We start from the raw sequence: 21,858 nt of genomic DNA, 5'->3' as shown, positions 1-21,858 counted from the left end.
CCCTGAGTAGGTATGTTTTATTGATTAGCAACAATGCGGTTAAAACAAAAGACATTTCTTTATTTTTCTACAGATGAAGGTAGGAAACTATCAAAACTATAGATCAACACGATAGAGGTATTCACATTTGCTTGATCTCTTACCTCTTAAGACGGCTGATATATTGTTTACGAAAGACTATGTATATAAGTAGTAAATAACGTTGCTTCTTTTTGAAACGATACGAGTATATACCTTGCTTTGAATTGAATTGTTTTACAGCTTAAGGTAGGGACCCATCATACGTATAGCTTACTTCGTGAACCTCCAAATATGTCTAAAACAATACAGATAACGGGGGGTGCCCAATATTCGGACGTTTTTTTACGCGCTGGAACTCACGCCGCTCCATTGCTGGTTGCCAGAGAGTGGTCAGGTTTTAATGAATGAATTTTGAACACATTCATCTAAAGACCATACTTGGACAAGAAATGTATTCATACTGTTCATGGGCCCTTCATGCTCCGCGTTACATGCGGAAGACGCTGTGAGACATTTTCACGAATGTACCTTCTGATTTAGTGCTACGCCAGATAGTGTGCCTAACTTCGTACGCTTTGGTAATTTTGCTCTCTTCGGAAGTTGGTGATGAAGTTAGGGAAATGTAAATAAGGCTTGAAGTCTGCTATATTCTAGCTTTCTTTTGACCGGAAAATTTTGACTGTGTGCACTTCTAACGTCATGTGAGAAGGGCTATATCTAGCGCATCCCAGCTCATGTTCCCACGGGAAATAGGCTACTACGCGGCCCGACGTACGTATTGAATGCGGCCCGACTTACGAAATCATTACGAAAAAACGACACCGCTTACATCAACAATACTCCGTCTACTTATTGGGAAACATCTTCGCCATCTCTGTATACAGTTTCCTTTTCATAGACGGTACCAATCACATGTTAGAGCGTAACAAAGCTGTGCGTTGAATCGTCCCGCCGCCATCGCGGTCCAAAAAAATGGCGGGAAAACAACGTCGTCAGACGACAGCAATGTTTACGTTGTTTTTCTTTGGTCGGTTTTCTTCTCAACAAACACTTAAAGACCCAAATTTTTAGTGTTTTATGAAATTATTTTTCTTATGTGTATGATAGCTGTGTGACTTATGTATCTGCTTGGCACAGGTCGTATATTTAGGTGCCGGGCCGTCTAGCTACGCAGTGACCCTCTACTCAGCGTTGCCATCATTATTGTCAAAATACTACTTTTCGACAAAACAAGAAATGAATATGTACACATATGTTTTGAATGCAAATAAAAATTATGTGCATGGACTTGGTTCATTTATCTTCCTTATGAGCATAATCAGTGGACACAAACACGGCGTACTTATGCATAAAAAGATCACTAAAAAACCCGTCCTAAGTTAGGGCGCGTCCTAAGGTAGGGCAACCCCCGTTATGTACATCATACATGGTGTAACTAACATATTTCCTGCAAAAGACTACATCTCTAGTTATAGTAGCGAAGTTAGATGGCGATCAAGAATGACACGAATCCATACTTTGGCTTTGAATAGAGGAAACCCCTAAATTCTTTACCGGTCGAAACTACATAACCATCAAACCCCATACAGCATTCCTGGATCCCCCGGTGCCAACTGAATATCGGCTAATGGCCGCCCAGCCGAGATGAGTGATCGAATTACGCTGATTTGATTTACGACACTTCAAGTAAATTACGACATTACGACCGAATTGCGGCCGGACAAGAGTCTAGGGAGCACCTGCAACAGGGCTAATATGATGTACCCGAGAGGGGGGGGGGGGTCTGCAAATGGGAATGATAACTTACACGGCCATTGTGGGAATGTGGGGACGACAACTTTGTGTAATGTACACTAATTACATGATGGACTACAACTATGCAGGCTTGTCGGTCAGAACAAGGGACGAAAAATAAGCAAAAATGGTGTATGCAATTTAGGCACTACTTTTGGTGTGTATTCTATGGTAAAGACTGAAGTTTCTTATTGTAGAACTATTAGAGGTTAATAAATTATTTACGATGTTTTAAAGATAAGTGTTTGAAGAGAATAAGTTTATACGTGACAATTCCGCACATATACCATGAGTATGATGGTTTAGAAGTCTAGAATACTACCGTGTATTTGTTTTTGAGTTGTACTATTTGCTGATGTTATTATAAATGTATTTCACTACAAATAGAATTAGAGGCCATTGCCATTGCGATAGAAATAAGCTTTGCAGACAAAGTTTATGCTCCAGCTGGTTTTGGACGCCTTTTTACTTGCTTTTATCGGGCTTACTATTTCGTCAGGTTTTCTTGTTGTTTTACAAAAGGAACCCCTGACAAAATAGAAAGTCCTATAAAAACGCCTAAAAAGGCGTCCAAAACAAGCAAGAACCAAAGAATGGCTCCAGAAAGTAAGTACATTTGTAAAATCATCAGTATCGGGTTGACAGAGAGCGATGCGGTACGGGATAACATCACAGGTAAATCGATGTTATATGCGAGGCTCCAGTGATTGATGGCTTGATAGATTTCTAGTTAATGTCGCCACTGTGGACGATAAAGTACTGTGTTACTGTGTGCCGTGCTGTCTGCTGGTGTAACGGCGTGCGACTAGACTGATTTTGTGTTGGCTATAATCTTTGAGTAGAACTTTGAACTCGTGAAGAAAAGAATACCAAAGTTTCCATAAAATGAAGGTGATGATATAAGTAACCCAAAATTGTGAATATTTATGGTCACCTTAAATTCATCAGTAATATGTAGATAGACAGAAACGTCTATCAAAAACTTGCAAAAATTAGAACATTGGTGTCTAAAAAGGGTCATTGTGAATATGATAAAACGTCCTGATTGAATTGTGAAGGTATTCAATTTTTTTGGTCACCCCAAAACTAGAATAGAAGTTACTTTCCAGAAAAAAAAAACGTTTGGATCGAAGTTAGAAAATAAAACAGTTTACCAGACAGCAATAAAGCGTCATATTAACGACTAGCCACTTTGTCGTGCGGTTACCATAGCGACGCGACCCCGACCTTGACCTTCGCCCCTCCCATACGAGCGTTCCATCGGGGGTCGTCACAAATTAGGCCACTGGGCTACGGGAGACGGCGGGGGAACTAGAGACCGATTTTTATGACGGAATGTTGAAGGGCACTTTGTAAGGGCAAATATGTTAAAGATGTCATTTTTACATCAACTCTTTTTATCATGCCTTTGACGACATACTCAACGATAACACGCAACAAAAAGTTTGCTACTTTTGGGGAGCTTTCGAGACGCTCTCTGTCTCTCCTTCAACCGGAAAGGCGGCTTTAGCCTGAACTTCTCTGAATATGCACCTCAAAATAAAAAGGAAACACCGTTGTATTGCCGTAGTTTGAAATGCGGAAGAAGGACATACCTATTTGTTTATTCATTTATTTACCTGTGACTTTGTTGTGTTAAAATATGGTTAAGCGGCGTTAGCCTAAACTTCGTTGAATATGTACCCCCAAACCAAACCGAAATAAGGTTGTATTTCTGCAGTGTGCCATACCTGTGACTTTGTTGTTGTGATAGCAGTCTTTACAGATGAATTTGTCGTCGTCCACCACGAAAAGTTCCTCCCCCGTCGACATCTGCTTGGAGCAGGCCGCGCACGTGAAGCACTTGAGGTGAAACACCTTGTTCCTCGCTCTCCTCACCAGGTCGTTCGGAAGGATACCCTGAGTACACCCCGCGCACTTCGTACCAAACCGTCTGGAAAATACAGAAACAAGGCAGTCAGAGATGGCAGACTTCACCCCCTTACCCTGAGTACACCCCGCGCACTTCGTACCGAACCGTCTGTAAGATAAACGACAATCAGAGATGGCAGACTTCACCCCCTTACCCTGAGTACACCCCGCGCACTTCGTACCGAACCGTCTGGAAAATACAGAAACAAGGCAGTCAGAGATGGCAGACTTCACCCCCTTACCCTGAGTACACCCCGCGCACTTTGTACCGAACCGTCTGGAAAATACAGAAACAAGGCAGTCAGAGATGGCAGACTTCACCCCCTTACCCTGAGTATACACCCCCCGCACTTCGTACCGAACCGTCTGGAAAATACAGAAACAAGGCAGTCAGAGATGGCAGACTTCACCCCCTTACCCTGAGTATACACCCCCCGCACTTCGTACCGAACCGTCTGGAAAATAAAGAGGGCAATCAGAGATGGCAGACTTCACCCCTTCCCAGACTCTCAGACATAAATAGCAGGCCTGGGGCTATTGACAGGACGATCCTGTCAACAGAAGAAACATTCGCACTGATGACATGCTCATCCTGTCAACAGTACCATTTTTTCTGCAACTGACAGGATCATACTGTCAACAGTGCGAATTTTTCTATTGCTGACAGGATCATCCTGTCAACAGTGCGAATTTTTCTATTGCTGACAGGATCATCCTGTCAATAGGCACTTCCCTTGTCAAGAGTTATGCAAATACGTCTCTTCATAGACTCACACTGGACAATCTTGGATTGTAATCTCGTATTTATAAAAATGATTCCAATGAATTGTTACTACATTCCAGACAGACATGGTAAATCGAAGAAAGGGAATGTTCATCGAAACTTAATTAGATGTGGTTTATTGGGATTCGATTAGCCCAATCAATGGAATAACAAAAGCGATACTAGACCCAGTCCCTGCGGTACAGTGATACAAATATCATTGGCGCTTCCTCGATTTGCAATAAATATCTCAAAGGTGCGCCTGTCCCACTTTTGTCTCTTGCTTTCAACAAGGACGTAGAACGTTTAACAATTAAGTTTTTTACTTAAAACACACACATACACACACACACACAAACAATAACAAAAATACACACACGCTCGCACAAAAATACGCACACGCACACACACACATACACACAGGCACTCACGCACGCACACACACATACACACACACATATACACACACGCACACACATACACACACACACACACACTCTCACTCACACACGCACACATACACACACATGAACACACAAACAAACAAACGCAGTTGTCGTTGGGACAGTATAGCACTTATAGAGGTAGTTTTTAGCCCGGTGTGTTTGTGACATGGCAGGCGGGTTTTCCGTGCGGTGTTTGGCGCCAGGTCCCACATCTGGCGCACACCTGGCCGAGCCGGCAGCCCGACGGGCCCGGCACCCCCCCAACCCGCGCAGGGCAAGGTGGGACTTCAATATCACGCCGGCTTCCGCGTGTCAATCTCCGCGTCAATCAAACAAAGCTCTCCTGCCAATCTTCTGCAGTTGATATATTGCATTATTCTAGCGCTAACATTTGTGTTCTTTCGGCAATAGAGACGTGCCCAGAACTGCAAAAGCTATCATTCATGACTAGGGCAGCTTGAAATACTATACACATACGTTTAGCCATAGCCGTACGAGTTTTGTTTTGTTTTTTTGTTTTAGCGTGGACTTGACAGAACGAACCGTCGACAATGGTCTACGAAAACTTTTTCCAAACGTCATGCCTTTATGAAATCGAATCAGAAAAAGTGGAGCCCCCAATGTCATACAAGTTGAGACCCACCCTCAAGGACGCTTTGACGGTAGTTGTTGTTGTCATAAAATGTGTAACATACTAAAGTTCTTTTGTCTTAAGTTTCCAGGTCACTGCAAGGTGCGGCAAAGTTCTTCCACCATGAGTTCTTCAAAGCACACTCCGCTGAGACGTGTGGCTCGACCCTTAACCTGAGGTTGAGGACACCTTCTCAAGGCGCCCGTCCTTGTGCCCGGTGACCGTGATAAGTGCAAGGGCGCACGTCTTGGGAACTGAGTGCGTCTTGGAAACTTGCCCTGCCACCTCAGCTGTAACTGTGAGGATCTGTAAGGCCAGTCGTCGCGACAAACGGGCGTAGTGGTTGCCTATATCAGCCATCACAGCACAGACTCGAGGCGAGAATAGTACATCACCGATACGATTGTTCTGTTGCCATGTTTCATAAAACAGTGTTATCATAACGCAAATTGGAGAAATATTTTCTTCTTAGTCTTTACAATGAGTATCATTTCGATGTTTAAGTCGTCAAAGAAATCTGGAACTCTTAGGTCGACGAGAGAAAGAACGAGAGAGATAGAATGTGTGAGAGAAAGACATAGAGAGACAGACTCACAGAGGGGGAAGAGACAGCAATACACAGAAACACGTAGTGAGACAGATAGCAAACTGAGAGTCAAGAAACCACAGATTGAGCGACAGAGAGAGACCAGAGCGAGAGAAGACCACCTGTAACACGATCGCCTGAGGCCATGTTCCGTGATGACAGGGCGGCAAGTCCTCAGAACTTGTCCCGGACTGAGTTACAAGTCCAACTAAATCTCTTTAGGCTGACATAATCCCATTTGCGCCGTTCGTCCTCGCATCCAGTCATCAAAATTACATTCCCTTCTTTCAATTAGCTTAAGAACGTCTTCCTGTCGAGCTTTGCCGCGCAATTTCGGTCTTGCGGGGGTCTTATGTTCACTACCCTTTAACGAAGTGTAGGTAATATTCAATATTTAGGTCGGACTTGTCATCCCTTGAACCTCCCCTGATGTGTGTGCGACAAAGGTTGAGGGAAAACTAGGCTTAAATACCCGTCCGTTTGACAGTAAAGACAGGGTGTAGGAAAGACTCCGCGCTGCCAAATATAATAAGCAGATTGAATGGAATCGGCGGAGTGTCTCAAATAACCATCTGCACAAATAAGCACATCTTTTCCTTCTCGGTGAGCAATCATCTAATCAGCGGAAGGACAGAACTCGCGGATCCCGGCCTGGCAGCTGGAACTGGCGACACAACACAGCGGTAGGAGCGCTGCACGTGCGTTTCGCTGTCAAGACCAGGTTTATAAACCTAGAAAAATACTTGAGTCGAAGGTTTAGTTAAAATTGGTTTGTATTTCCTGATTTTGTACACATTTGGATTTGCTCGACTGTTTCCCAAAACGCCATTGTCAACTGCTTGCCTGCTTGCTTGTGTACGTGTGTATTTTCCTTGCTTTTTATAAAGGCCAATCGGAAGGATTTTTAGTACTATTATTCCAGCACCGTATTAGTACGGGACCGAGTCGGTGGTGGACTTTGTAGGTCAATGGCCGGGAGTTGAACCCAGGAGTGGTGAAAGATATTTACGACTCAAAGGAAAATTACCGCCTTGTCACAGCGTCCTCTCAAAATATGTCCTGATCTCTTACCTTTTTGTCATTGAAGGTTTGAAAGCTATGTGTTCGTCACTTTGTGTTCCATGGCCTTGAGTATATAGTGTTTTTATCCTTACATTGTACCCTAAGTTACGTGGATTTTCCTCCACTGTATGGCTAACAATGGGCTCGAGCTCATGACCTTGAGAACCAGCGGGACTCGAACCATTGCCTCGTCGTCGTTCAGTGTTTACAAATAAGGGAGAATGAGGAGTATAGTTGTAAGTCATGAAAAAAACTAAAATCATCATTTCATCTGACGTGTTGCTTGTTTGTTTTCTGTCCAAACTCGAAGTCATCCAATACTGGCAAAAGTTCCAGTCAGTCTACAATGTACAGAGGAGGATCTAGATCGAACTTGGCCCATGAGCGCTGCTGGGTATCAAGACCAACACGTTTGATAGTTTATGTCAGCTCCTCTGTTCCCTTGTTGTTTGCTGTGCGGTTATGATCCGCGGGACGAGAGTGTGTTTGACGGCGGGTTGTCGGGTCGTGAGGCGGCGTGAAACGAGGGCTGACAGGAGAAACACAACACCGCGACGTCCCGGGGCGGAAACACGCGGGCTCCCGCCGGGCGCTAACGTCTGACGGGCCGCCGAGTTAGTAAGATGTCATCGCTTCATCATTCACTCTGCTCAAATACTTCCTGACTTCCTGGTGTCTATATTCGTCTGCTAACAGGTACAGACATCCGAGACAGATATAACATAATAACAATGCCATCTTTGTATTTTATTCTTTGCCACTGACTTTTCAATTTCACCGAAAATTTGCAATGTGTGGCATAAACCTTTATAACACAATAGTCAATAGCTGTCCTCTTTTTTCGATGCATTCAATCATTAGAACGCATGTTCCTAATATATGTTCGATTGTATGTTCTATTGGAATGTATGTTCGACTCGAATAGTCAATTCGAATGTATCTTCGAAAGTTCTTCTTTACACACATCATATTTGTAACAAATTTATATTTCTAGCATACTTATGTGTATCAAAACTACAAATACTACATTTGTCTTATTAGTATCCTTTGTAATGCTCAAATATAACATTTGTTGTTTAGTAAAAAGATAATTGAAATCCTGCATTTGCTAAATATACAATTTGCATTACGGACGCATGGTTTGAAATGTGAATGAATCAAGATATCTTGACCACAGTACAGGAAAGGTGCAAATTTCAGACGACAATAGAGCACGTTGCCTAGCAACCAAGAGTGGTCAGGATGTGAATCATACCGCGAATCTTCGTCAGTCGAACGGATCTAAATGTCAGACGACTGTATTGTGACAGCATGGTCCTTGTGTGTGGTTTTGGCCGTTGGTGAGAAAGGATGCGGAAATGTATCGTGTCCCCTACCGTCGCTAGCTGGTAGGGCAGCTCACGCAGTTTGAGGAAGCTCGAAACTAACCTGCCTGGAAATCTTAGACTTAGATTTAAGACAGTCTACAATTATGTGAAAACTACAATATAAGGGCGAAATAACAAGTGGATGGAAACATCACATCGTAATATAAGATGCAAATGTGAAAGAACTTGATAGAAATGGATGCAGATAAAATGAAAATGAAATAGAATAATACAAACAAAGAGTTCAACATCTATGATATGAGTAGTTCACGTCTCAGATTTTGTGGGATTAATGTTCTGTGTTTATGTTAATACAAAGTTTAGTAAGTTGATTTTCGACACCCAGCCGTACCCAGCTTTAGATACTTATTTGTTACGACAGCTCCTATTCATAGGAGATATCCGCCTAATAATTTATTCATGTAGACATAATTTGTGGTCAATTTGAGGTTAGTTAAGTCTGTTTCTGTCACGTACCTATACAGCAAAAACAGACACGCTCACGTGTACAGAAAACGCCAAGGCTTATGATAATATAACATCCATAATTGTTGACACAACTTTTATATCAACAATGTTAATAACATAATTGGATTCTACGTCAATAAGGGTCGTCGATACATCCTACTTTATTTGGTCATCAGTGAGCATCATTAGAACAAGCGCCCTGGACACGACTTAATGACCCTGGCTTCATTAAAACCTCATTTAGACATCTTCAACTCGGTCAGGGCGCTCCTTGGAGTTTATGAATGATGTTTTCGGTGATGTGATCTTTAGATATCGCTAATATGTTACACGGGTAGCTTTGATTTTACGCTTGGTATGGAAAGTTAAACATTTTTTGTCCCTTTAACTTTTTAGAACTATTGCGGTGATGTACCAACAACGGTGTATGGACTATAACTTCACTTGTAGTCGTACTATTATTGTTCTGAGTTTCCGAAATAAGACAACGACAAGACAACATCCATAACGATTATCAACCTGCGTCCAACCTGAGACCATTTTTCTCGTGACTTCCTCTCCGAACCTTTCACAAACGGCAATGCACAGACCCACCGCACACTATGGACTACAACAGGCAAAAGTACATCTCCAATGCCGCAGGATTTCACTCATAGTCGTACTATTATTATTCTGACTTTCCAAAACAGGACGATGACACGACAGCATTCCTAACATACGTAAAATGCAATAACGATTATCTACCTGCATCCAAGAGACGATTTTGTCTCGTGACTTACTCTCCGAACCTTTAACAAACGGCAATGCACAGACCCACCACACACTCACATACGTCTGCATTATACACTAAGGGAGCACGAATGACCTCAAAATCCCTTGGCCCCGATTTCACCATGCGGAATTCATATTCCTAATTCCGAATATCGATTTACAAGTTTATGAACATGGACCAAAAAAGGCGCTCCTCTCGTCCTGTGAGACGCTCGCGCATTCCTAGGGCCTTTTCGATGCTCTCATTCGGGTAGAGTAGCGTATGTTTTGAATATGGCCTAACCACAACATTCAGCACGTTCGATCTGTGTGGGCTTGTATTCTTCTTTTTTTTTAGGTTTATCGATTTCCTTTCGGCATCAGAAATCGATCGAGGTTTGGTCAGGCCGGATCAGTGATATATAACGCGGGCTCAGTCTCACCCGGCCGCGCTAGACCCGGGAGAATACATGCCGCCAGCGCGCACCTGAGGCGACCCCTCGTCTGCCATGTTGACAAATCCTTTTTAAAAAGGTAACACCAGCTAGCAAAGCTAGCATTAAGGTTTTGGACGTAGCAAATTTCACAAAAACAGCGATGTGATCAAAAGTGTTTTAACTATACTATTACAAAAAAAGAGTAGACCTGAGTCGATCCCTCTCTGCCATGTTGACAAATCCTTCTTTAAAAATGTAAGGTTGGACGAGGCAAATTCTATAAAAACTGCGATATGATATGATATGATCAGAAATGCTGACTACACAAGATAGAGTACACCTGAATCGAACCCTCTTCTGCCATGTTGACACATCCTTTATAAAACTAAGTATCTATTATACGACAGCGCATCTAGTACGGTAGGACGTAGCAAATGCTATAAAATCATTATAAGACGAACAGTCGGTGTATACCAGCAATAGAAGGAAGGGTACACGGAGAACCTGTACACTGCCCTGAAGACTGTGAGGGTTGGCGATATCGGGGAAATACCAGAGCAGATCGCCCGAGGATTTGACGGTCCGTTCGGGCGATCGAAGTCGAGAAAAGGTGATTTATGGCGGGGCTTGTCGACTCGGACCCAAGGTAAAGATTCACTTGAAGGGGAATGGCTTAGCCACAGGGCTCACCGCTAGCGTTGGTCGAAAAACACAGGCATTTTGGAATAAATTTCGTCAATGAATCGTCATATCATACTTTTGGCAAAATCTTTTCTTAGGGCAAGGTGAGCATATCAGTCTGTCTCGCTTTCAACTAAAATGTTCAGCATCTACGGTGGTGGCAATACAGCAACGTCGACGGTTCAGTCTCCCAGTTTTACGCGTCCTTTACTTTAGTAGTTTTACACGGTAACCTAAGGTTGTCAGTCGGGGACCATGTGAGGCCCGTCTGTCTGTGGCCCCCCTCTCTACGGACGACCGGGGTTCGCGTATTCTGACCCCGTATGTTTATCGTATTCCGTCGCTACTCAGAGAGGTGCTAACCATTGCATGCTGTCAGTGTACGGAGTTGTAACTTGCGTTTATATACAAATTACAAAGCACAGCACTGGGACAAAAAACAGTCCATATTTACACAACGTTCAGAGAACCACTGTGGTTTCAAGAGGAAGTTCAAAATACATAAAGCTCCTTCAGTCCTTGGTTTACTAGTATACAAGAAGGTTTGGAATAAAGCTCCGATCTTGGTTTATATGGTCGTGCTCTAGAATGAATTTGACCTACGCAGCAAGTAAAAGTGAAGCAAGGTGTAGACTATAGTCAACATGAAAGGGAAAGTTTTATCTGCTTGTACAGTATATTATGAGATACAGTCCTGCCTTACATCTGACGTGCTAAATTGCAAGGCAGTCTCAGAATGGACCGAGCGGCGTTGGGAAGTGAAAGGACGGGAAACATGCAAAAGCAGCTCCCTTTTTACTACGGCCGGAGCTAGGGTTCCGTCGGGGATCGGCGATGAATATCTGAGCCCGATACATCAAAACCATCTGCGATCTGGCGGGGTCGGCAGAGAGCCGCGTTTTGTGTGCGCCGACAATACAGCCGGCCCGGGCGTACAATAACGACACACAGTCCGCCACACCATGCATTATTCAGCCTCACGCATGTACAAACACGACAGAAAGGCCCGCTGAAATAAGGCTCGGCGGAACGCTTGCCCCTGCCGTATAAAAAAGGGTCGGACCGGATGCGAGGGCAACCGTGGGACCGTCAGAGGTTACGAGCGGGATACGCCGCCCGGAGGCGAGCGAAGAAAGCCGTGAAAGGTCTATTTTAGTTTTCACCGCCATGCACTAAAGCACGAGGCATCATCATGTATTCAAGAACACGAACACACACACATACAGGACACACACACAGGGGCATCGCCAGCGATTCTAACATTTCTTCCTGGTTTTGTGACAAGCTACTTTTCAAGACACCTTTCAAACGTCTTCGTCTTGACCGCAGTACGAGCGTTTCTTGAGATGAGGGATTATTCTTCACGATCATAGCGGCAGTCGACAGCGAATGCCCGATGTCACATTTCCATAGACACACACAGGAACATGGGGGTTCCACGCCGACCCGCATTTGCAATGGAAATCGGTGGCTGGCCCGGGACAAAACACATCGGGTCGAAGTCGGTCATGTAACGCCGGGTAACAACACACGCAGTCGTGCTTTGGAAAGAAGACTCCTTTCAACAAGTCGTCGAGTCTCTAGTTTTCGGATAAACCGAGACATACGAATACAATATATATGTCCTACATAGCAAGATTGGAAGCGATTGACATTAGTTTGAAGTATTTTGTGAAAACATTGATTGTTTTGAGGTCAACCGTAAAATTTTAAATCATAAGTTGCGGTAAGTGTTCGAATTCACCTTCGGCCTTCGTTTCGGAATCGTCTGGCTACCTAAACAAGTCGTCTGCGGTCCTGTCAGTCATTGTTGCTCCGTTCGGCGAGTTTTTAGGTTGTCTTTTTCTACATCTCCTAGGAAATATCAGTTTAACCAAACCATGTACCGAGCACATCGTACAGACGCAGGACTGAGTAACTTGGTTATGCAGCATTATTGGATTATTGTTGCCTATGTTTAGCGACTTTATCGGAGGCTTGTTACAAAATCACAAGGACTACACAGGGCTGGGACTCCGTGTATCTGTCATCTTTTTTGACACGCATCATTTCAAGATTTACATAAATTTTGGGGGGATAAGAAAAATGTGTGGATTTTTTTATCAGTCAGAAACGTGTAGCAACTATAGGAAGAAATTTAGAAATAAACTTTGGCAAAATATTATTCATTTGTAATAAGTTGGAATAATCTATATTTCAATAGAAACCTGGCGACACACACTTTTATCTTTAACACCTTTACCTCCACTACCCGTGCGTCGACTATCATCTGTACAGTGCGGAGACAACACTGATGCAATAAGGAAATAGGCAAAACGTGGAAATATAATATATTAGGGACCGATGTGTCACATTAAGCGTCGCGAAATGATGTTATCCTAGAACCTGGGGGCATCTCTTGGCCAGAGAAATTTCTCCGACAATCAACGTGTATTATAATAATTCAAATTTTAGTCTTGATAATTGTGAAGCCAAAGTTTCGTGTGATAGTTTGGAGTATTTAAAATTCAACAGGGGTATCAATACCCGATTTATGGCCCATAAAATCATAATTGTTACTGTCTCTATTCGCACCGGTGTCGTGTTACACCGTCCCGAGAACCACTCCCAGAGTTTACCCTCTCTCCTTCGCGCGTCATAAAGTTTCATAGCGAGGAAATGGGGACTCGGCCCCCTCCTTTCTTATGATGAGCACTTCGCACCCTGGTGTGAACTGCCGGGTGTCGAGTTTGTGGCCTGGATGTAAATAAACGGACACGAAGTGTCGAGAACGTCGGCTTTGGGGTGAAAATTTTATAGTACAGGATAGACCACGTTCGTCGAAATGTTTTCCTGAATTCTGACACGTCCTGTTCTAAACGTAGGTGGTCACAGTGTCACAGATTCCGTCCCCATGTGGCTGCGGTGTAGGGAAGTGTGTGCGTGTGATTTCTCAGGTAGACAAAGGTAGAGAGGGTACCAACCTGAAGAAGTCCTCCCTACAGTACAGTTTGGAGTCCCTAGTGAAACACTTTTCCGTCAGGCGGCAGCTACAGTCGCTGCAGCGCACACACTTCGCGTGCCACGCTCTGTCCAGCACGTTCAGCAGGAACCGGTCCAGGACGGGCCGCTCGCACCCCGCGCAGTTCACCACCATGCTGCCCGCCGACTGCTCCGTGTAGATCAAGGCGCTCTCGGAGAGTCCCGGGTTCGAATCCACGGTGTCCAGGATCGCCGCTGGTCTGCAGAGGCTCTGCAGAGCAGCCTCACGGTGCCGAGAGAAGTGCAAAAACTCACTCTGTCCACCTGGAACTCTGTGTACGCAGACACAGCAGGATCAGGAGTCCCGGGTTCGAATCTCAGTCCATTCAGTTCATGTATGGAGAAGCCCCGACCACAGACAGCGTCCTCAGAAGGTTTTCAGAAGTAAAGAGGCAGACAAGGGGGTTTGCGTTTGTCTACCCTGCGTGCGTCCACATGGGGGGATCCGTGTTGTCTCTCTCGCAACCGTACCTGTCTAGTCTTTCCCCGGGGCACGAGAGAATCTGCCGAATTGCCGGGGTCAGTCCCGAAACAATGCCGGGACCACGGGAGGTTGTCTTCGGCGCCCCGCGCGTGTCTCCCCGCGTATCGACCGGTTGTCGCCCGGGGCCGTGCTCGTTATCGGCCGACCCGGTGTTCCGCTGCGATAAACCTTGCTCCCGCTTCAGCTGAAGCTTCCTCTACACTGATTCACTCTCACGGCGCACAGAGAGAGTGGGGTGTATGTAGACTGTAGTACAGTACTGCATGCAGCACACACGCACACTCACACAGTCCGGTCACTAGCTTGTGTACAAACCGTTTCGACAAGCACGCGCCCTCTCGCCTTTCTCTCTCGGTTCACTCGGGCCTGTCATGCATTTGACAAGGTGACAAAGGAGGGGGATTCGCCAAGCCAATCATCCTGCGATCTCCATGACGACGCTTATTCTCATCGCCTGATTATGCATGCGAGCGACCGGCAGGGGTGTGGGGGCTGATCGCACGGCCCCGCTGCGGCACGGGCTACCGTAGAACCGCCAAAAATTGGAGGCACGAAAAAAAGTGAGGGAGAGCAGCGTGCAAAATTTATCCAGATCGTTGGTAAGAGTTGTACCGGCGCGTCGGCCTGCGTCGGCCGTATGGAGTAACAGTGCGAAATAGCGCATTCCGACACCATCAAAAGCAAAAGGTTTACCGATTACGCAATGGAAAAGGAGTTAGAATTCTTTTTTTTTTAAATTGAATATGTATTCTTCAAATAAAGGTACAGTATGTACTGTACATATTGTGCATTGTTTATCATTCGTGCATAAATTGTCAGATCGTTCCCCCCCCCCCTCAATATAGGGCGTATTCACGTGACGTAGGCATGACGTCATCACTACGCGTGCCCATAGCGGCGGACATCTTGGTGTTCACCCGCAGGCCTGCAGCGCGCGCTCGACAACAAAGTTGTAGACAGAAGAAGTTCTCCGAAATGGAGGAAAGTGAGATTGTATGTCCGTTATCTGACTATGCAAGAAGCCTTGCACCTCATGTCCGTCAGCGCTACCAGGAGAAGATTTCCGCTGTTGGAATCGACCCTTTTTTGATTCAAGATGAGCAGCTAGACGCGGATCGCTTGCCACCAATGGAGTCGCTTGACCTTGTCTCATACTTAGTTCTGGAGACAAGTTTCTACTCCCAGGAGCGTTTCAAGGCCTACAAAAGTCTTGAGGCTTACAATTATGTGGTATCCGGCTTTGTGGAAAGCGTCAAGGGAAAACGTATGGATGGGAAACATGTCGTGGTTGGCAAAGTGAAGCATTCCCAGAAGTGGAATGACCCCTGCGTCCTTGTGTGGGTTATCACAAGTCCCGGCGGGACGATTTTGAGCGCTCACTGTCGTGACTGCCTGGCAGGATTGGGTGAGTGTTGTTCACATGTAGCCAGCGTGTTATTTTACCTAGAAATGTACCACCGAGTAAGTGCTGACGTCGCCTCGACTGACTTAGCAAATGCATGGCTCCCTCCAGCGTTATCACGCACAGCCTCGGCCTTGCCAATGGAAAACATTGATTTTAGCTCGCCGAAGAAGCTTAAGAATAATATGACGATGCTAGCGGGAACGTGCGCTGAACCACCACCATCTCACGACGTGCTCACAGAAGAAGAGAAGAAGCATACACCAAGTGAAGGTGAGATGAATGAATTGTTTGAGAACCTTGACAAGGTGAAGTTCAAGCCGGTGGTGTTGAGCACGGACGAACAACACTGTGAATCGTTTATTCCCAAGAGCAAATATGTTAGCACAATTTCAGACCTTTCTGACGGTAAATATCTGAAAATGAGTTACGACCAACTCATGGAGGCCTGCTCAAATGTTCACCTACAACTATCTGATGATGACAGGAAATTAATCGAGGAGGACACTAGAGACCAGGCAAGGGGAGGATCATTCTTCAAACACAGGGCAGGGAGGATTGGGGCATCAATGTCCAAACAAGCCTGTGCTACCAACCCAGCCCAGCCATCACAGTCCCTTATCAGAACAATTTGCTATCCTAAGAGTTTCACGTTCACAACAGAAGCCACAGAACACGGGTGCAAACATGAACAAAAAGCAGTGGCTGAGTATGAAAAATTCATGCAGACCCAACACACCAACTTCAGAGTGCATCAGTGTGGAATGTCGGTTCATCCAGAACACCAATTTTTACATGCAACCCCTGACTTTGTCTGCAGTTGCGACTGTTGTGGCCAGGGTTGTGGAGAAGTGAAGTGTCCCTACTGCTTAAAAGAAATGGACTTCGATGAATATGTAAAGAAGCGAAGCTCATGCATGGACCAGACTTTTCTACTGAAGAAGGACCACAAGTATTATTACCAGGTACAGCAACAGCTGTTTGCAACAGGCAAAAGTTACTGTGACTTTGTTGTATGCTCAGTAAGTGACAGCAGACAGGCCAGGATAGCTGTAGAAAGGATAAAGCCAGACTTGGAGCACTGGAACACTGTTGTACCAAAGCTAGCACAGTTCTGGAGGTTTTGTATTTTGCCAGAAATCCTCGGTAGATGGTTTACACAGAAAAGAGACATTGATCTGCAGCCTGCTACTGGTACTGGCATATGTTTCTGTAGGAGCGCATCAGACTCACAAGTTGTTAAATGCACCAGTCAAACATGTCCCATCACAACATTTCATCTGTCTTGTTTGAAGATCACTGGAGTGCCAGCTAAATGGCTTTGCCCACTCTGTCACATCTCTCACAAGTCATCAAAACTGAAATCTGTCAACACAAAATCCAAGAAGACGAGTGCTGCTCCTCAGAAAGCCCTGAAACTCCAGTCAATATGTGTTTGCAAGAAAACACCAATGGTAACAGACAAACTCCTAGAATGCCATTATGACAGTTGTGGGAATGGGAAATTCTTCCATCTACACTGCATCAACTACAAAAAAATGCCAAATAATGCTTCCACTACATGGTTATGTTTACAGTGCAGGAAGAAGCAACGTGTAAGCAAATCATTTCAGCAGGAGCCTGACACTGCCTCATCAGTTAATCATGTGTTAGACTTAGAGAGAGAAGGACTGACCATCACAAGTGTAAATCATAACAACAATATTGAAAGGTTTGCACCACTATGTAACCTGACAGATGATCACTACGCCCTGATAACAGATCCATCAGGGTGGCTAGACTGTGATATTATACACAATGCCCATGTCCTTCTCAAGAGAGTCAATCCATCTATGGACGGGTTACAGAGAACAACTCTCGGACCTTGGCGCACTTTTGCAAGAGTCAAGAATCCCTTCATCCAAATTCTGCACACTGGAAGAAGTCACTGGGTGTGTTGCAGTACTGTCAAGAGTAATGATGGAGTTGTAGACTTATATGACAGTCTCTTTCACAACATCATTCAAGCTGAGATTGAAGAGCAAGTCAAATGTTTAGTTGGTGAGGACAATTATGAAGGTCTTCGGGTTGTTGCTGTTCAGCAACAACCAAATTCAGTAGATTGTGGAGTATTTGCAATCGCATTTGCCACCTGCCTGGCATATGGAATTCTCCCTCAGTCCGTAGACTTTAACCAGCCACAACTGAGGGCTCATTTGGCTTCTTGCTTCAAGAATGAGAAGCTGGAACTGTTCCCAACATATTGACTGCTCAAAATTCAGTCACATCAGTCCTGAGGATGCCCCCCTCCCCATCTCCACACACTGGCTAAGCTGTGATGAGAAGGCACTGTTGGTCATGCACTACAGTTACAGGTGAGAATATTTCCTACTTTTTATCTGTCATTTCTACCGTAGTTGACATGGAGATTTTCTTTCTCGGTATCTGTTGTTCATGTAGAAATAAAACCTTTATTGTTCTTCCTCCTGTTTACAGTGAAGAGGATGCCCCCCTCCCCATCTCCACACACTGGCTAAGCTGTGATGAGAAGGCACTGTTGGTCATGCACTACAGTTACAGGTGAGAATATTTCCTACTTTTTATCTGTCATTTCTACCGTAGTTGACATGGAGATTTTCTTTCTCGGTATCTGTTGTTCATGTAGAAATAAAACCTTTATTGTTCTTCCTCCTGTTTACAGTGAAGAGGATGCCCCCCTCCCCATCTCCACACACTGGCTAAGCTGTGATGAGAAGGCACTGTTGGTCATGCACTACAGTTACAGGTGAGAATATTTCCTACTTTTTATCTGTCATTTCTAGTTGACATGGAGATTTTCTTTCTCGGTATCTGTTGTTCATGTAGAAATAAAACCTTTATTGTTCTTCCTCCTGTTTACAGGTTCTAGAAGAGCATCGCTCCTGAGTATGCCCCCCTCCCCACCACTGGCTGAGCTGTGAGAAGGCACTATGGGATGTACATGTATGACACAGTTACAGGTGAGAACGTTCTTACTTTTTATTACTCTCATCTGTCATTTCTAGTTAACCTGGTGATAATGTTGTTGTCGGTATCTGTTCTTCACATAGAAATTGACTATTTATTGTTCTTCCTCCTGTTTACAGTGCAAAGTTCCAGACAAGAAGTTGATTTGTTCTAGAAGACTGCTACCAAATCTCCACACGAAGGAAGGTTCAATATGTGCCCTCTCTTTCCTACTCCATTACTGACTGGGGCAATAAAGTCCTAAGTTGTTTGGATAAAGATGTAAATAAATTCCTGAAGCATTGTTTACTACTCCACTCGATACTTGTATTGTCATTCAACGTTATTGAATAATTAGTTTTTCTTGCAATTGTCTGTAGCTCAAGAAGCGTGTTGTAACACTATGATAATCACAATTTGAGGCAATATCTGTACAACTGTACAAAACTTTTTACAAATACATTTTAGCGCTATCCTGTAAAGTGACATAGCATCTTAAAGCACAAAGACAAATAAAGAAAGGCATTACTACTAGTAATGTTACTGATAATGACACAAAAAGCATCAGGTATTTACAGATCTAACGTTAGATATGAACAAGGAAATGCTCCAGCATTTTCTCCAGTATCAAACAGTTTCAACTACTTAAGTCTTGTGCAAAGAATGTAACATTTATGCATGTAGCAAGAAAGGCATGAATTAAGAAATGGGCCGTTGATCTATTACTTTCTAAGATTGCTATCTTCATAGATTCATGAAGCCTAGATCTATCTGTGCCCTTATGTGATTGCTGAGGCATTTGCATCTTAAGTAACGCACTAGTACTACTTTAGCATTACTCCACTATCGAACATTCAACAACTGAAGAAATTTCTTATCAAAAGAAGGTAACATTTATGTTGAACAATAAAGATATGGAGTCAAACAGACAGGTTACTTATTACTTAGTAAGATTGATATCATAGATTCATACAGCCTAAATCTACATGTGTCCTTATTGTTAGTGAGCAAACAAGAGGAATTGCCAATGTGAGGATCCAGTCATCTCTACTCTAAGTGAAAGGTACAACTGATGGGCACAAGTTTGTCAAGGCAGCACATACTCTTACAATTCTGTCCACCATTCGTACATTGGAACCAGCAGTAGGGATTACATAGTCAATCTCGATAGTTCCTTGTAGCATCTTGTACTTTTGTTTCAATTGTCCTATTACACGTTCTACATGGATCCTCACATTGGCAATTCCTCTGGTTTGCTCAATATCCATTGGGTCAAGCTGTCTGGCGCCGCGGGTGAAAGTAGGGATGGCCAGCTTCACTTGATGTATGGCAAGGGTCTCTTCGATAGTGAAGCCACGATCAGCCATGACTAAGTCACCAGGTTTAAGTTTGTCTAACAGACCACAGTTTGTAGTAAGGTGCTTGTCAGATGTACGCCCCCCCCATGCCTTGGACACAAAACAGATGGATCCTTGAGGTGTGATGGCTACCAGTACTTTCATTGTGTTGTGATGTTTGTAATTACTGAAGGTCTGTCCTCGTGCCAGAAGATTTGAAGGCCTCTCAATGAAAACTTCGAAGCAATCAATGATGATAGTGACCTTATCTCCAAATGTGTTCTCGAAACAAGCCGGCATGGTACGGATGATTACTTCCCGTTCAGGCCACTTGATAAGAGGTGACAGTCGTGTGTCCATCAGAGTCATCCATGAAGAGAAAATCCTTGAGACGGTAGGCTGGCTGACATCAAATCGATAAGCCAGATCTTGCTGAGGCACATTGAGCCTGAGTTTCATCAAAACCATCACAAACTCTTGAAAAGGTGTCAAGGTTTTGGTCCTCCTTGACACATGAGGCTCAACAAAATTGAATATTGTCTTCAAAGTATCAAAACTTGGTAAACCTGTGTAAAATCTCACCCTGTCATCACTGTCATTGCAGTTTGAAAAGTACTCCTCAGTGAAGGACTGCACTTTAGTTTCCTTAAACAGGTAGGCGAACTCAGATGTCTGTGTACCTTTGTCAGAAATGTTTGTGGAACTGGAGGGAGTCTCTGTATCTATCTCAAAAGCAGGGACCTCATTGGGAGCAGATACGTTCACAGGCTGGTCAGGACAGTTTTCAGGGTCCTCAGGGGTAGCATTGGGAGCAGGTACGTTCACAGGCTGGTCAGGACAGTTTTCAGGGTCCTCAGGGGTAGCATTGGGAGCAGGTACGTTCACAGGCTGGTCAGGACAGTTTTCAGCTGTGAGGTCTTGTTCATTGGAAGCAGGTACGTGCATGGGTTCGTCGGGACAGTTGTTAGTTGTTGACTTGCCTGACCTTTTCACTTTCTTTGTGACCTCAGCCTGGAGATGGTCTTCCCGTAGTTTCCGGCGCCGTGTTGTTCGTTCGGCTCGCTCGGCTCTTCCGGCGCCTGTCACCGCATCTCCTTTCTTGCTATGGCCGAGGTTTACAGTAGGCGCCCAGTCGACATTAAACCGTTCCCATTCTTTGCTCGGTTGTCCAGAAACGAAGTGTTTACCACACACACGTTCATTTTGTAGCTTTTCCTCCGTTAGGTCTGCTCTACTAATGGCAGAAAGCCATTCTCTTCGCCTAGCCGATGTTAACTCCTCGGCATCCCTCCCCTGGTGTGTTATGACACGAGGAACGCGAAAAAACCCCACCTTTTCCCGATGTTTGTGCGCTGCACCCGTCCTGTTTCCACATCCAACAACGATGCACAGCACCATGATGGCAAGGCAGACAGTTTTGAATGGGAATTGTGGATCGCTCAGCCTCGGCTCAGGGAATGTTGCTCATTTTTCTGCGGAATGTAACATACAGCGTGCAATAGAATACTGTGCCTGGACTCCAACATGGCCGCCAGAACGCGTTGCTATGGCCCGCGATTGGTTGCTGGGGACAGGGGTCACGTGACTGAATACGCCCTATAGAAGTAGAATTTATCTAATGATAGTTATATTTTTTTTGTATCCATTAACTGTACTTGTTGTTTTGTTTTGTTGTGACCTGTACTTAGCCAAGTGTGGCAGAAATGTGCAATAAAGGTCTTCATTCATTCATT

At 44.5% G+C, this 21,858-nt stretch overlaps 2 protein-coding genes across 3 annotated transcripts in view; one reads left to right on the top strand and one right to left on the bottom strand.

Annotated features, from left to right (window-relative positions):
• LOC136429766 (LIM/homeobox protein Lhx5-like) overlaps positions 1-14,822 on the bottom strand; it is a 121,015-nt gene extending 106,193 nt beyond the window's left edge. The window contains exons 1-2 of one of the 2 annotated variants that reach the window (XM_066419734.1): positions 13,881-14,822; positions 3,546-3,748 (exon numbers count right to left, since the gene is read on the bottom strand). In XM_066419734.1, coding sequence (XP_066275831.1) covers positions 3,546-3,748; positions 13,881-14,053 — 376 coding nt within the window. In that variant the 5' untranslated portion in view covers positions 14,054-14,822. The remainder of the gene's footprint in view (positions 1-3,545; positions 3,749-13,880) is intronic. The other variant, XM_066419732.1, reaches the window with a different exon arrangement.
• Positions 14,823-15,267: 445 nt separating this feature from the next.
• LOC136429765 (uncharacterized) lies at positions 15,268-19,100 on the top strand. Its single transcript, XM_066419731.1, has 5 exons — positions 15,268-18,178; positions 18,300-18,383; positions 18,505-18,588; positions 18,705-18,802; positions 18,929-19,100. The coding sequence occupies exons 1-4, from the start codon at positions 18,039-18,041 to the stop codon at positions 18,709-18,711; spliced, it is 315 nt and encodes a 104-aa protein (XP_066275828.1). The 5' UTR covers positions 15,268-18,038; the 3' UTR covers positions 18,712-18,802; positions 18,929-19,100.
• Positions 19,101-21,858: the final 2,758 nt, after the last annotated feature.

Source organism: Branchiostoma lanceolatum, chromosome 3 (assembly GCF_035083965.1).
Source record: "Branchiostoma lanceolatum isolate klBraLanc5 chromosome 3, klBraLanc5.hap2, whole genome shotgun sequence".
Taxonomy (NCBI): Eukaryota; Metazoa; Chordata; class Leptocardii; order Amphioxiformes; family Branchiostomatidae; genus Branchiostoma; species Branchiostoma lanceolatum.
This window is presented reverse-complemented; position numbering and strand designations above follow the sequence as displayed.

Excerpts from the sequence above, each read along its gene's own strand:
- LOC136429765 (XM_066419731.1), top strand. The coding sequence starts at position 18,039 with ATGAGAAGCTGGAACTGTTCCCAACATATTGACTGCTCAAAATTCAGT. Across the intron at positions 18,179-18,299 it reads GTCATGCACTACAGTTACAG|TGAAGAGGATGCCCCCCTCC; the intron begins GTGAGAATATTT and ends TCCTGTTTACAG. Across the intron at positions 18,384-18,504 it reads GTCATGCACTACAGTTACAG|TGAAGAGGATGCCCCCCTCC; the intron begins GTGAGAATATTT and ends TCCTGTTTACAG.